The following is a 16,478-nucleotide window of genomic DNA, read 5'->3' as shown; positions in this document are numbered from 1 at the left end:
TCATACGGAATTCTCCTTTGCATCCCCATGCCAGATGCCTGGAATCTTCCAGACTTCTGTAGGTTGACCATAAAGGAGTCGACCACCTGATTTCTATCAAAGAGCCTGAACACATAAGGTCAGTAGTTCCCGAGCATGTCTGCCAATCAGAATCACCTGGGAAACTAAAATTTATTAATGCCTATGTCCACCCCCTGAGATTGTATGAGATTTAATTGGTATGGGGGAGGGAGGGCGGTTACCTGGACACTGGAATTTTTTAAAGACCCCCAAGTGATGCTGGTGTGCAGAGAAGCTTGGGAACTTCTGACAAAGAAAGTACGTTTCTCAGTTCTCTGTTCTCAGTTCTCTCTTAACCCTGCTGTTCATCACTGGACTGCAATCTGCCATGGCGTGAATCCGTCTTGGCCCTGTCCAAAGGGATCTGGATGTCCAAAGTACCAGGAGGCCTAGCTTCTACCTGGTTTCATCTACCATCAGTTCCCTTGTATGAGTGAGTTTCAGTGTATGAACTTTGCAGGGGAAAAAAGGGCAGCAACTTAGTTTTATCTACCAAACTGAGATTTCCATTTAAAAATTGCCTGAAAGATGGAAATCTTCCGCAGGGACGTGTGTTTTGCTTCTCCAAGTTCTTTAGCTCTCTAATATTATTGCAGATGAGAAAGAACACAGAGTATAAGGGAAAAACATTCACACCTAGAATTAAGAAAGAAACTTCTATAAAATCACCAAGTCTCTAGATCAAAGCCCGAAAGACTCTAGTGGAGCTTACTAAACATCTGTGTAGCAAAGCCACAGAAACAGAAAAGAGAGCTCTGTGGTTCAGACACATTTGTTAAAACATTAATTATATTTCTCCCAGGTAAGCAGTTTCCTATATTTAAGGTCTACTAACTTCTTTGATGCGCATGCCAGATAATCTTCACAGTATGTAATATTTTGAGTTGTAAACATTATGATTAATCTCCAAAGACAACCTTTAAGACTTGGGACATTTGTTTTCCCTCAGGTCTTGATTAGAAGCATCCTAATCTGAAAGAGCCACATGGTTTCCCCTTATCACATCACTCTATTTTAATTCTCAGCACTTTCTGATATTTTTCTTGTTTATGTATTTATTTGTTTATCCCCCACCAAAATCTGAGCTCCATGATACCACTGGCCTCATCTCACTCAATGCTATGTCCCTAGGATTGGGAACTGTTCAATTAAAGTTCAATCAATATTGGTTACATGAATGAATGAACATTCCAACATTCACCGCCCATAGGTAAGTGTTTTACTCAGTCATGTGAGAGTCACAAATGATTCCCCTGCTGTGTGACCTGGAGCCTCAAGTTTGTACATCTACAAAGTGGGAGAAATAAGACGTTGACCTCACAGGGCTATTGTGAGAATTACATGAGAGTCCACACTTCAAGGAATTAAGAGTGTATGGCATATACTGAAAACTCAATGAATGAAAAATCATATCATAGAAATGTATGTCTATGACAGAAGGGAACAAAAGTGGTAAGAGAAATACTATGATTTTAATTTACCAATCACTTTTAAAATGTATTCTATTATACATGTTCTTTCACTATTAAGGAAGAAAATTGGAATATGTTTTTATGTAAGCTACTGCTTACTCGCAGGAGAAGAAAGAACAGCAAACCGGGACTCAGAGGAAATGAATCCAGGCTGCTGATCTTCGTGGCCTCCAACAAACCATTTAATAGGTACTTAAGATTCGGTTTCTCACCTGTAAAACTGGGGGTGTAGGGAAATTTAGGGAACCTGAGGGGAATCAACTGAACTCTGAGCTCTTTTTTTTTTTTTAAGTTTATTTTTTAGCAACCTCTACACCCAACATGGGGCTCAAACTCATGACCCTGAGATCAAGAGTCACACGTTCTTCAGACTGAGCCAGCCAGGCAACCCTGAACTCTGAGCTCGTAAGAGCAACAAGTAAATGTACAGGACAGCAACATTTAATCTGTAAAAGCAGTAACTGTTCAAAGTTTTCTCATAAGAAATGAGATGAATAGGAAATGAGATGAATGACGAAAGTCCTCAATAGCAAATTAAATCTGGTCTATACATTATTTGTATAGCACTAGATATAGAATTCCAACTTTACGGTTAACAAAAATTAGGCATTTGAAGTTATTTTTGTAGAATACTATGTGCTATGTGCTATGCTTATGAGCAGCTTTTTTTTTCTTTTTCTTTTTTTTTTTTTTTTTTTTTTTTGATCTGCTCTAGAATGTAACAAGTTTAAGAGACATAGATTGGGAAGAAGTTTCCTGGAGAAACAACTGTCTATTTAAAAATTCTGTACTAGTTATTTGTTAAAAGTTACAATAAACAGCATTGTGAGGCATCCATATGCACAGTTTTGTCTTTTTTTTTTCATATGGATCAAACATTTTCAGAAACGTGGTGATGTATAATGAATTCATTCCTTTTGCCAGCAACTTTATTGTAATAGGGCTCTATTACAAAAATGAATCAATAAGCCACCATTCACTTTCTTTGAAGTGGACTCTGCCTTCCCTTCCAAGAAATAACCCAGAAATATGCCATGGGTTGTTTGAAGCCTTGAACTTGTTGGTCAATTCAGGTGCATTGTTCCCTTGGCTCTTAGGTCTGCCCTGTTTCCTCAGGCTGGCGTTATAAAATCATCTGCTCTGCCAGGGAGAACCACACAGCTGAAGAGTATCATCATGCGTGGAGCATTACACTGGTTCATGTGTCCTTATTACTAATGCACAAAGCACGAAGCTTGGAGAGGTCCCTTCGTCATCTGGAAATTGGGGTGGGGGGGCATAATCTGAAGACATAAATATCTCTTAACAAAGCCCCAGCTGAGCTGTGTCAGGGTTGTACACTCTCTTCATCTTTCCCTTACAGCTTTTCAATTTGCTTTCCAAACATTTCTTTGTAGCCGTTGGCTGGGGTGCACTTAAAAGCAGCACATAGTTAACCACAAAGAATGCTCACTGTTTTCTGTGATTTCAAATCACAGCACAATTTCCAAGCACTTCCTCAGCGAACAGCCCAGCAGCAGTTACCCTGCTGCTGAAGACTTACTTCTCATCAGAGAAATGTTTCAGTTTTAGAGACAGCCCAGGAGCAAGGCTGTGACAAATGATGACATATGTTTCAGCCTCCATTCACTAGCGATTTCTACCCCCAAAGGAAGAGTGAATCAATTTTTGTGCCAATTCAACGAGCACATCCCACAATGCTGCCCTCTTCTCTAACTCACACAAACTAGGCATTCATCAACCCGGATTACTTGCCTCAAATGGGGACTCACAGTTGCTAAGTGGCTGGGTTGGGGGTGGGATTGCACTGTGTCAAAAAGGGGCAAAGTACAAGAAAAGGACATGAATCCATCAGGGAAGTGAGAGTTAATTCATTGAGACAAAATAGTGAGGTTTTCAAAAGCCAATGCAAGAGGAAAGACTGCTTCCCACCCCCACCCCTGACAATCCTGTGAAAGACAGTGCAGAAATGACCTCGGCAGCATCCCAGGGGTCATGTTACCCCAAGGGGGTGCGGCTCCATGACAGTGTATCTGATAGATTATACTGAGACCCGCTTCACTTTGCAACCACATTTCTCTTTTCTTTCCCATTTGATCGGACCTAGTTGTATACCATTTGAGGAACTGTCTCCAGACTGGGTCAGAGGGTTAGAAAATGGGCAGGGCAAATTTCCATAAAGCCTCATCTCTGGGTATAGTTTTAAGGGTGGACGAACCTATTGCCTTGAGGCAAGGAAATTAGAAGTTGATTTTTTTCACTCCAGAAGCCTACAAGCAAATGTCACACTGCCCTCTGGAGGTATTCTCATTGGGTCCAACTCTGAACTAGTCATTGGCAACCACTGAAAAATGTGGAGTTGTAGAGCGTCGGTAGTCTTTACTAGCAAGGGAGTGTGGAGTAGGAGAACTAACTGTTCACTAACTCCATGTGAGTGGTGTGAGAGAGTGTGTATAAAAGGGAAGAAGGTGAATAAGTAAATATTGCCTCCTGATCTCAGTAGTGTCAAGAGCGAGTGTATGCATGTAAACATGTACTCAAAGGTGGTGGTAGGAAGGAGACTGTGACAAGTCAGTGGGGATGGGTGTGAAAGCAAGTGTTTTGCAAAGATGGCCACACTCATATATTCCATTCCCCTGTGACCTCCTTATGATGTGATCCTGAGGCGCAGTCTATGTTCCCTCTTGAATCCAGTGAGATGTGACTACAATGAAGATGACTCAAAGGCTAAGTTATAAATGGCTGCTATCCAGTTTCTACCTGGGCCCCTTTGGATGTTCACCACGCGGACCCGGCCACTCAGCTGTGGGGAAGCTGAGTGGCAACATGGAGTGGCCACACTGCCACCACAGGACCAGCTGAGGTCCCCAGCCAAGAGCTGACAGCAGATGCCAGTCAGGCAAGTGATCGAGAGAGCCTTCCAATGATTCCAACCACTCACCTTGGAGTTGACATCCAGTGAAGCAGACATCTGTCCCCACTTAGCCCCTCCTCGGATCGCAGATTTGTGAGCAAACTAAGTGTCACTGTGGCAAGTGACTATGTTTTGGGGTGTTGTGTTATACAATAGATTAAAAAAATTGGGCAAGGTCCCCTCTGACACTGGGCATTTCTCTGCACAGAATAAGCCAGGCCTGAAGAGAAATGGAACCTGCCTCTCTGCCTTTCATAATCTGGGTTGATTCTTCACTAACCTTAGCTTTTTCCCTCTTGGCCCCAGATTAATTTGTCCATGGGCTCTTATCTCCACTAAAATTTTGTGTATATATGTGCTCTACATGGTGCTTGTACAAACTTGAATCGTGGCCACTATTTCATAATCAGATTTCATTTACACACATCTAAATTTCCATCTTCTCTCAAAAATTCAAAAAAAGCAAAAACAAAAACAAAAGATCTGCCAATACCTGATTTGCATTCCCACACAACAGTAACTCAGTCACAAGAACTCTTTTTTCCTCCATGCTCTCTACTGTCTATTGCATTGCATCAAGCCCATCACTCTTTTATCCTTGCTGTCTGACCTCTATGGGCATTTGGGTTTGTGGCATCTATTTTAACCAACAATTCTCTACCGGTTGGCTGGAATATATTCTCACACAGTTATCCAGGAGTTAATATCCTATTGAAACAAAAAGTTTAAGATAACCAGAAAAATAGAAGTCAGAATAATGACAGAAAAAATATCTGAAGGTCAAGTTTTTAAAAATTAAATAAGAAAGGAGGACATAACATATGAAAAAAAAAAAAAAGCCACAAGGGGATGTGACCCGTATGTCAATGTAGGGTATTATCACGCGGCCCGATGCCATCTCCAACCATTAGCAGCTGCACATACCTGGATGCCCCAGAAGCCAATGCTTTGTCTTGCAAAGTTCATTCTCACTGGGAGTAAAATTACATCAAATCCAAAGTCTACTAATTGAATCACATACACTGTTTAAGAACCCTATTCACCTTTTGGTATAGTTGCTCAGGATATCCTTATCACACCACCGTGTGAAGACTCTCAAATTAATAGTTTCTAGAGAGAAGATTCAATTTCAAGTTTTGGAAAATCACCTAGCCTGGATGACCCAGATGGAGCTGATACATTTCTTTTTATTTTTAGTGTTTGGTGTCTCTCATTTTATTAAAGAGGTTTTCAGTCAATTTTCTTTCCATATTACTGATTAGCATAATTTTTAGTGTATTTTATGTGTCCTAGAATGAGTAGGATTAAGGAAAGGGAACAGTAAAAGATGTCAGTCCACTAAGAAAATAATTATCATTTATAGATGAAAATAAGGATTTTATTTCCTGAGAAATAAAAATGGAGGGGAAAATCCTATTTCTTGCTCATTAAATATATTGGGAAAGTGACCATTTCTAAGGTTTATCTCATAGTGATTGATAGGTATTCACTGATTACTCTGAGAAAATTTCTATGGCTCAAAGTCAATCCAGAGAGCACTTAGTCAATTTTTATGCAGTCTTTATGAAGAACCACCAGCAGTGTGAAAACACTGTAGTTTAACAAAGTCTGTTTTTCTGGTGGGCCAATTATGGCATGTTGAAACAGGACTCTACTCTTCCTTTTTCATTTGATATCAAATTGGATGGGCTTTCTAGAAATATTGCTCTTTGGGGGGGAAACAATATCAAGTTATCTTTTAAAGTATATCCTATTTTATGATATTACCATAGATTTTCCATGTCCCTTTCAACAAAACATGCAAGGATGCAAGGGGCATATTACCTTTCCCACCTTGAACAAACAAACAAACAAAAAGACTTGGCTCAATTAGGTATTTAAATAAGGTATTTTCTTCTTCATTATCAGAAGAGAGTTAAGTTATTCAGCTAGTGAGGCCTGTGTCTGGGATCAAATTCTTGGTTTACAAATTTAATGTCTGAAATACTGCCGCAGGAGGATATTTATACATCAATGACTTCAACAAAGCACAATCCTCATAAAACTTAATCTTATTGGAGTTGTAGAATACTTATTTTGGGAGAAAAGGATTAATTTATGAAAAAAACAGACAACAGGATGGTTTTGAAGTTTTTATTACTGTCATTTTCTTTATTTCTAGCCAGAGTTAATAGCTCAGTGCCAGAATTAGGGTTAAAATTTGATGGCATCTCAGCCAGAAAGTTGTGGAAATCAAACTGAGAAGTCAGGAATAAAATTACTGACAAAGGCACTTCGGTATCCATCCGGTGCATTGATTTTAATATCATCAAAACCTTAACCCAATGCCAGGACAGCAAGGAGTTTTCATTTGGAAGCAGAGACTTTTAGCAAAGAGCAGTATTCCGGGATGAACTTTTTATAAGTAACAGAGTATATTCACCACGATGTTATGTAACTGTGGAAAAGTGTTCAAATGTTGTCAAGATCAAATAAACAAAGATGTCCAGAAAACCTAACCACCTTGTCATTCTGGTTTTCTCACAATTTTTTTCCCCCTCCTATTCATAAAGATATCTATGAACAGGCAATGTATCTACTCCGACTCTTTCAAAGCAAAACGGTAGCTGTCAAATTAACTTTGTTAGCTATTAAAATAAGTGAAAAGTTTCTCCACTTCATAGAGGATTTTGCCTGGGGAACTGTAAGTTGTGCAGGTCTCTGAGTGGGCATCCTAACGGGCTCCCAGAATAGCAAAGTTCCTAAATGATACTTGGGGACCTTTCATTCATCTCTCAGGTGAGGCAGCTGACCTCAGCTCCGTGCCTGGGGACTCCAGAGTAGCTATGATTTGTAAGTTCTGGGATCCTTGTCCTAGACAGCAAGACAGCAGAGTGCTTAAAGCTCACAGGTCCCTTCAACCCCGACAGCAGTCCCGTTAGGTCCCCAAAGGGTCGTTCTCCTTTCCCAGGAGGGATGAATGGGGATGCGTGGCAGGTGTGTATGTGGGGGAATCTAGTAAGTGGGACGCTGGGGACAAGAAAGTGTTCAGAGACGGAAAGCTGCCCGAGGTCACCCGTGCTCAGCTTCCCCGGGCGAAAACTCGGGGCCGGGCGGTGGAAGCGGAGAGCCCAGCCGCCCGCGCCTTTGGCTCCGGGGGTGCGGGAGCCGACCACCAAGGGGAGCGCGTGCGGAGTTCGGGCTGCAGGGCTGCCGGGGGACGGGGGGGGGGGGGGGGGAGCGACGGCTTCCAGCCTCGGCCGCGGAGGACAGCCGCTGGCCCCGGGGGCGCCTGCACTGGCGCCTGCTCCGAGGGCGGGAGACGGGACGGGGCTCGGCGCGGCGGGCTCCAGAAGGGGAACGCGCTTACCTGCAGATAGGGCCGCCCGTGGGCCACGCCGCCCACGACGATGTCCGCCGCGGCCATGGCCCCGGTGGGCGAGAAGCCGAAGCCCACGTAGCCGGCGGTGCGCACCTCGAGGCGAAAGGCGAGCCGGCCGCCCCGTGGGCCCCAGCTCAGCCAGTACTTGCCCTCGGAGTCGAGGAGGGTGCGGTGCGGGAGGGCCCGGCCCAAGCCCCCCGCCGCCGCGCCGGGGAGCAGCCCCCAAAGCAGGAGCAGCGGCCAGCCGCACATCCTCGGGCGCCTCCTGCCCGCCGGCACCTGGGTCGCGCCGACTGGCAGAGCGAGGAGGCGGCTCGAGGGGCGGCGGCGGCGCGCGGGAGGCCTGGGCCCGCCCCCTCGGCCCGCAGCGCGCCCGCCCGCGGGGAGGGGCCCCACCCGCTCCCTCTCCCGCTCCCGCTCCCCTCCCAGCCGCTGGCGACCCTCGGCGCGTCGGGCTTCCCGCCCATCCACCTGCGGCCCCGCACCCTGGTCTCGGTCCCCGAGGTTTGGGCTCGGTGGGGAGGCAAGAGACGGACGTCCTGGGTGCAGGAGGCAGAAGCCGAGAAAAGGGGGCTGGGGCCGAGGGGAAAGGAGTGAGCCCTCTAGTTCTGGGAGAACGTGGGCGCTTGTTGGGACGGGGGACGGCGCGGGAGTGAGTCCCTGGGGAAAGGAGAAACTGATGACAGAGGGCAAGTTTAGCCTAGCCGAGAAGGGGAGGAGTTGAGTGATCAAAAGGGATAATCCTGGGTTTTGGTGGAGGGACAGTGAGAGAAAGTACCAGTCAGGGCCACTGTTTAACACTTCCCTATCCATTGCAGTTGACTTTCTGAAGCCAATGTACCCAGCGATCCCCCTAGCCCACGGAGGGACACCATTCATCTCCTCCAGGACATTTCTCCCACCCTTTCACCCTGTGGGAGCCCCAGGGCTGGGAAGGGCTCGCTCCTGATGGCAGGAGTCAGCGCCCTGGTGCCTGCCTTCCTCCTGGGTTTGGTTTGGTTTGGTTTGGTTTTGAGGGGACAAGTACTGCCAAACTACTTTGTCATCGTAGGTCAGGGTTAAAGCATCATCTGGAAGTTAGATTAAATCTGAAATCGTCTTTTCCTGCTATGTCAAGTTCTGACCACAGTCACGTTTAGCAAAAAGTGTTTTTGACCACATCACTCCTGTCTTCAGAACACTACTCAATGTGGCAAATTACCTTCTTTATTTATTTAGTCATGTGTTTATATTCTGCCATGTTTAAAAAAAAAAAAAACAAAAAACTTCTAAGGTGGCTTACAAACATACAAACAACACAAAATAGAAAACTAATAGACGATATCAATTGAAAAGATAGAGGTAAGAAGAATACTACAAATATGTACTAATACTCTGGGTTTGGAAACTCCATACAAGCCACTCTTTCTTCAAGTCATAGTTCAGCCTGCTTTTTCTTCCTCCTATTTTCTCTTTCCATTTCTTTTCCCAGAACTTTTCCAAAGTTACCAGCCTGCACCAAAACTTTGTTCTTCCAAAGATTCAGGCACATGGCACCATGTCTGGAAGGCAAGCTTCAAGTGGATCTGCTGACCGGGGAGTCCCAGGGTAGCCTGAGAAGGGACCCATCCCAAGGAGAGAGGGGATGGAGGTCTACAGGTTTAGCCAATGACAAGAGGCCAGCATCAGAGAAGAGGGCTGTTGAAACTGTGGGACAAGGCAAGAAAGAGCTAAGTTTCTACAAGCACTGGGGCCGTGGCTACTGCTGCTGGCTCCAGCCATAAAGAGGAGAGGAATGTGGAGAGAGAGGAACAAAATGGTGGACAATGGAGGCCAAGAGGAATGGGTCTTGGCACCATGTGAGTCACACTCACCACATTGGGCAGGATTTTAGGGGAGCCCAATTATTTCAGAGCAATCAAAAGCAAACTTCCTGCTTTGTGACCCTACTTTTATTCCTAGCATGGAAGAGCCTGGAACGCATAGCTCTATCTGCTTCCTAAGGTTGGTTCTATGAGTCCTAAATTCACATCTAGAACCTGCCCCCCATTTAATGTTCTAGCTCCACCTTCCATCACTCTCACTTCACTCACCCCATGCCCTCTAGACACATGAAAACTGCCTCTAGAATTTTCAAAAGAGAGCCCTGCTGTCTCACATCACTGTGCCTTTTCAGATTGCTCACTCTGCCGCATTTGCCTTTTCTCCCCTCTGAAGTATTTTCTGATCCTTCCTCCTGTACTTCTGCCGAGATGACACTGGCCCCTCCATAGTGGTGTTCATGAAATGTTCCATCCAGACCTCATGATTGCAGCGTTAACACTTCAGTGTCTGTTGATATGCTGGTTTTCCCCCATTAGCCTCTCTAGATCAGGAACTGCCTCTGGTTCCTGGTTGTAAATGCATTGCCTAGAGTATGGACCAGCATGCAGTAGGTGTTTAATAAATATTCATAGAAAAAGTGAATAGATGCATTTACAGATCCTCCTGGAAGCATCCTCTTTACGAAGTTGGACAGTGGGGAGAAAGCTTGGCCCCCAGATATGTTGAAGGTTCTGCTCTGCATTAGTATTGAAGCAAAAATAGAAAAGAAGACCACACATGGATACACAAAAGAGAAAGTCTTAAATGGTTTTTATTATTTCATTAAGTAAAATCATTGAATGTGAAGTTATTGTCTTTTGTTTGTCTGTAACTGGCATTGTATCTAAAACACCCTGAGTGCTCAAGAAATATTAAAACTAATAAAATCATCTTGACATTAGGTCAATAAACAGAACATTATCAGCATAATTCATATGCAAGAGACTCACTCTGCTTTGGTTTGAATTATCCCCATAAATGAAGACAAAAGAGAAAATTTTATGTAAGTGTGGTTCATAAGTTGACTGAGTTCCCCAGATCAACACCAACTGCCTACTCAATTGCACAGAGGACTCACTTTCCCAATTTGGAAATTAATTACTGTATGGTGGCTTGTCTTAAATTTGTAAGGAAAACAAGAAGAAAGCATAGGTCCATTAAAAACTCGGGCTATATGGCAGAGAGGAGAATGAAATCAGTGGTAAGGGGTTTCAATTTTATTATTTTTCAAACTATTTTGTAAAAATCATACTTGCTCCTTTGTTAAAGAAAAAAAGTCAGGAACTGCAGGGAAGTATGACTAAGAAAGTAAACTAAAAAGATCACCTGAAATTCCACCATCCAAAAATAACGCTTGTATGCATTCTGAGAACATCATTCCAGAACTTAGTCCCATTAAAAGCTTGGAAGAACAGCCTGTGGGACAAGAATTTGCAAAGAAACAGGTGAATTAATTTTGGAAGACTCCACTTGAAACAAACAGACTCTAAACATGCCAGTTACAATCCCATTTTTTAGGTTTCTTCTCACCACATGTATCCAAAAAAGAAACAGAACAGACAAAACTAAAGATTCAGCAAGGTCGCAAGGTCTTACTCAAGTCCAGAACATTCAACCAAATTACTCATTCTTAAAATGAATCATTTTCTCACACTTTTCAATCAGGAATTTTAAATGTAATGTTTATTTTGAACCCTCACCCATTCTGATACACAGCTTGAGCTCAACCAGTGTGACTACCCCCACGCTGAACTTCCTCACCTTCCTACCCTCTGCTGTGAAGATTTATTTATATTTCCACATTCATCAGCTGCAAGGGTGGGGAGGAGAAAGGAAAAAGGAAAGCCCAAAGGACACTAACAAACCAATGCAAAGTTGCTTGGCATGAACTGGAATGGTCTGAAATAGGTTATTTCTTACGTAAATAGAGGAGTATTGTAATTTTCCTGTCTGCTTGTACCTAAGGTGCAACAATAATACTAAATATTTATAAAGTTCCTGTCTTCTAGGGAGCTCAAAGAAAAATATTTATGTAAGTGATCTCAGCAGTTGTCCAACATTCAAATAGGGAAGCTGAAGCATTTCTCACTGTTGTGTGAATAGGCTTAGTTAGCAGAGGAAAGTTGGTCACTGGTTCAAGTTAATACTATGAGTCAGTGGCAGAAAATCCAAAAATAGAACTTTGGTTTCTTCCTTCCTTCCTTCTTTTCTTTCCCCTTCCCTCCCCTCCCCTCCCCTCTCTTCTCCTCTCCTTCCTTTCTTCCTTCCTTCCTTTCTTCCTTCCTTCCTTTCTTTCTTTTCTTTCTTTCTTTCTTTCTTTCTTTCTTTCTTTCTTTCTTTCTTTCCTTCCTCCCTCCCTCCCTCTCTTTCTTTCTTTCTCTTTCTTTCTTTCTTTCTTTCTTTCTTTCTTTCTTTCTTTCTTTCTTTCTTTTTCTTTCTTTCTTCTTTCTTTCTTTCTCTCCTCCCTCCCTCCTTACCTCCTTTCTTCCTTCCTTCCTGTTTTCCTTTTACTTCCATATTTTCTCCATTGTTTTCCTCCATTAGCCTGTCTACATCAGGAACCGCTTCTGGTTCCTGGTTGTAAATGCATTGCCTAGAGTATGGACCAGCATGCAGTAGGTGCTTAATAAATATTTGTAGAAAACATTTATTACCTCACCTTCAATAAAAAGTAATATTTTTTCTTTTTTTTTTAAAGATTCATTTATTTATTTGAGAGAGAGAGTGCGTGAGTGAGTTGGGGGGGAGGGGCAGAGGGAGAGGGAGAGAATCTCAAACAGCCTCCACACCCAGGGCGGGAGCTGGACTCGGGGCTCGATCTCATAACCCTGATCATGACCTGAGCTGAAATCAAGAGTTGGATGCTTAACTGACTGAGCCACACAGGTGCCCCCCAAAATAATAATTTTTAAAGCCACCAGGTCATCACTATGACACTTTCTTCCAGCAGAGCTGATATTTTTCATATAAGCAAGATGCTATGACCACTATTAGCCCAATGATATACTCCTCATTATAGTAATGGGAGAAAGTAATGATGACTGTAGGTGAATGGAGAAGGTGAGGCTACAGTGCATTTACTTTTATTATCAGGAGCCTGAGATGGGCTTAACTGACTTCTTGAGGCTGCTTTGCAATGGAGGGCCAGTTGGCATTGGAAATCACTCTTAGGCTCTTACATATGAAAATAAAAATAACAGCAGGCAAACCATTTTCTCTGTCGCAAAACCTATATTTGGGCATTATCTATACACTATGCTCTGAAATAAACTTGTTTCAACTAAAAACAGTCTGTGGAAGAAAAAAAGTAATGTTCTTTTTTTTATCACTAATGACCGTCTGTTAGAATTTCCTGTTACAGGGTAACCGTGATGTCTATCAATAACATGGTAGGGAAGAAACTGATTTATACTAGTATTTAGCCTATATTACTATAAAGTCATGCTTAAAAAGTTGTTTGGGTATTGATGAGAGCAATAGGCCCTGGAATTTTGCCGTTCATCAGAATGATCTATAGCTTATTGAAAATAACCATGTCCTCACACTTCGACAAACTGCCCTTCTATGGGGATGAACCAACATTAGCTGTCAGTGATTGCAGGAGGAGAAATGAGGGGTGATAAAATGTGCTGAGTTAATCCTAGGAATGTCAGTTTTGGAAGAAACCTGGTCAGTACTCTCATCCTGTAGCTGGAGAAAGTAAGTCCTAGAGAGAAGCAAACTGTTCATAGATACAACATTTTACTAGGTACGAGCAGGATGGTTGGGTGCCTGGCACAATTAATAACAACGTTGGGCTCTTTCCACATCCTTCTCTTAACAGTTAATTCTTGGTATTGGTTTTACCAACGTTGGTATTGGTTTTACCAAGTTCTAACCTCCGTAAACATGTTTGGAGAAAGAATAGAGAGGAGGAAGGCAATGTGAATACAGTGCTATTCTCCCCAAGTCTAGGGACCCTCAGATATTCTCCTTCTAGTTACGCAGATTTAGTACGTACTTGTGCTTCTGTGTGCTTATACTTCTACGGCCATCAATTAAAAGAAAAGCCTGTGTGCTTTGATGAAATGAGCAACCACTATCAGTTCAAAACTGAATACAAAGTTGGCTCCACGCTGAGAATGAGATGATTCAGTACCACTTGATTCCAAAAATCCACATGTGGTTTTGGAAAAATTTAAAGAAATCTGTACTATAATGGAAAAAAAAAAAACCATAAAGACCAGATGTATAAATATAAAAACACAATTATCCAAAAAGTTCACTGAAGTCATTACAGTCATCACTAGGCATAATAACTAACGAAAAGAGGTTCCCTTAAGTAAAAAACTGGAATAATTAGCAATTATTTTTCCATGTGGAAACTGGCAAATATAAGACGTAGTCTGGGAATGAGTGTTAAATAAGGCTCTGAAGCTCTCTAATCAATGCTTGGATAAAGAAGAAGAATGCGGAGGCGGGGCGGGGCAGGTGGGAGACCCCAGCAGGAGGCATCTCATCTCGGTGCCAGGGTCCTGGGGTGCACCAGGCTGCGGGGGGAGCAGACAGGACGCTTCCCGGCCCTCCTGAACCCACAGTTCTGCCAGAGACAGTGAACAGGCCATGAGAAATGGGCTGACACTGTTCCAGAGAGCAATAGGAGCTGAGAAGGGAAATAAAAGAGAGTAATGGGCCAAAGTGTGGGAACAGGAGAGTTGGGCAGCGCCGGAAGGCACCTCTAAGGAGATGACTTCTGAGCTGAGGTCTGGATGTTGCCTGGGAGATGCTTAGGAAGATCCGCAGGAAAGGTGTTCAGGAACAGCAAGTACAGAGGCCCTGCCTCAAGGGGTTGACTGGAGCCAGAGGTTGAAAACACTGAATTGAGGACCAAGCCCCACAGGGAATGGAGCCAGATTTCCCCACAGGGAAATCCAGTCCAGTTCTGTGTGACCCACAGCCCCATGCTTCTGGCCCCTGAGATTTTATCTTCTGGATTCAGCAGAGGTCAAGAGCTCTTTGGAGAAGGCTGCTGTGCGGTATTATTTATGATTGTGAAAGGCTGGAAAGCACCAAAGTCCAACAACAGAAGAATAATAGCTAAGCCGATCATGGCCCGCTTCACAAGCAATCTCTTGCAGTAGTTGAAAATGCTAATTATAAGGATGGAAACACAGGGAAAGGCCCATCGTAATACGTTAAGTAAGAGAAAGCCCTATGCAAAGTAGTCTGTACGTCATAATTACAATCATGTCAAAATATGGCCATGTGTAGGGACTGAGAGAATGTGAAGGTGAATATACTTGTGTGTTTGGTTGGTGGGGTTGTTTTTGCCATGTTCAAAATTACACTTTACAGTTGTTGTTAATTTGTTACTCTAGAGAGTCTGTGTGTCTAAATCCACCCTTCCTCACCCCCAAAAGCCTAGTTTAGATCCACCTGCGTCTGTTACCTGCATCACATACCTGCTTCATGGAGTTGTCAGGAGGATAATGTCTTATAGCTTCTCATGGCGCCCTGTACCTTTTCTTCATGGCACTTGAGGCAGGACAAGTCATTGACATCCCAGTTTGTCCTTTCTGTGTTCTACCTCCAACCACCCCACCCCCTTGAAATACTGTAATTCCTTTTAGTGAGATTTTAGCCTGGTCCTCAAAGACCAAAAACCAAAAGCCTAAAGTCTACAGCTCTTCTCAGCTTTTGAAAAACTAAACTCATTGAAGAGATTGTACCTGGGGTGAGGGGCAAAGGAAGAGGGCCTGTGAGAAGCTAGGAGCAGGATATGGAATCCTATAACAGGAAGGGACTGTGTGCCTGCCCTCGGAGAGACTACAACTCAAAAGGATTAATAAAAATCATTACAGCAACATAACTAACACAAAGTATTTATTATGAAGCAGATCATTTTCTTGGAAAAACAAAATATATACACATATATATGTAAAAAAAAAAAAAAAAGGAAGAAAAATGTGTTTGTTTCCTGTGCTGCAAGCTTTTATTTCCTCTCATTTGTAAACTGAAGCTCTAGTCTTTTTTTTTTTTTAAGATTTTATTTACTTATTTGTCAGAGAAAGAGAGAGAGAGCACAAGCAGGGGGAGCTGCAGAGAGGGAAGCAGACTCCCCGCTAAGCAGGGAGCCTGATACGGGACTTGGTCCCAGGACCCTGGGATCATGACCTGAGCTGAAGGCAGATGCTTAATGACTGAGCCACCCAGGAGCCCCTTGAAGCTCTAGTCTTAATCCTTTGGAAATCTCTGCATTTAAAGATCCGTATCAGAAGTTAAAGAAATTAAAGATTAACTAACTTTGAAATTAGAGATAAATTAATTTAGCCTCACATAAATGCAATTTGGTCTTAAAAGTCATCTTTTCCCTCATTTAGATAATTTTTTTAAAAAGCTATACATTTTAAACTAAATAATCGGATTGACCGTCACTGTTATAATTGACCAGATAATTACTGTCACCTCACTTATAGCAGAGCTTACCAAAACAGAGTATCAAAACCCCAGGCCATCACAAAATTAGCCTTAGGAGTAAAACTACCAGTAATAATGAGAAACAGGAGCATGACCAGAAGGGTAATTTCTAAAGAGCCCTACCTTTGGGGAGAATACCACTGTATTCACAATGCCTTCTTCTTCTCTACTTTTTATCCTTCCAACATATTTAAGGAAATTAATATTTGGTAAAAAACAAATTTCAACAGTGAGCTTGAGACATTTAAAGAATAAAGAATAACTATTAAGGTGAGGTTATGGACAGAGCCAGGTATTGTAACTCTTGGGAGTAAAACCATAATAAGGATAATGATCATCACAATAATAATAATACATTTATTGAGTGCTTCAA

The 16,478-nt window shown here is 42.8% G+C and overlaps 1 protein-coding gene across 1 annotated transcript in view; it reads right to left on the bottom strand.

Moving 5' to 3' along the window:
* MOXD1 (monooxygenase DBH like 1) overlaps positions 1-8,104 on the bottom strand; it is an 87,387-nt gene extending 79,283 nt beyond the window's left edge. Inside the window, exon 1 of the mRNA XM_032407851.1 lies at positions 7,796-8,104. Within this exon, the coding sequence (XP_032263742.1) occupies positions 7,796-8,059 (264 nt within the window). The 5' untranslated portion in view covers positions 8,060-8,104. The remainder of the gene's footprint in view (positions 1-7,795) is intronic.
* Positions 8,105-16,478: the final 8,374 nt, after the last annotated feature.

The sequence above is a fragment of the Phoca vitulina genome, unplaced genomic scaffold (genome assembly GCF_004348235.1).
Source record: "Phoca vitulina isolate PV1807 unplaced genomic scaffold, GSC_HSeal_1.0 scaffold9, whole genome shotgun sequence".
Taxonomy (NCBI): domain Eukaryota; kingdom Metazoa; phylum Chordata; class Mammalia; order Carnivora; family Phocidae; genus Phoca; species Phoca vitulina.
Note: the sequence above shows the minus strand (reverse complement) of the source record. Positions and strands in the feature narration are given on the sequence as shown.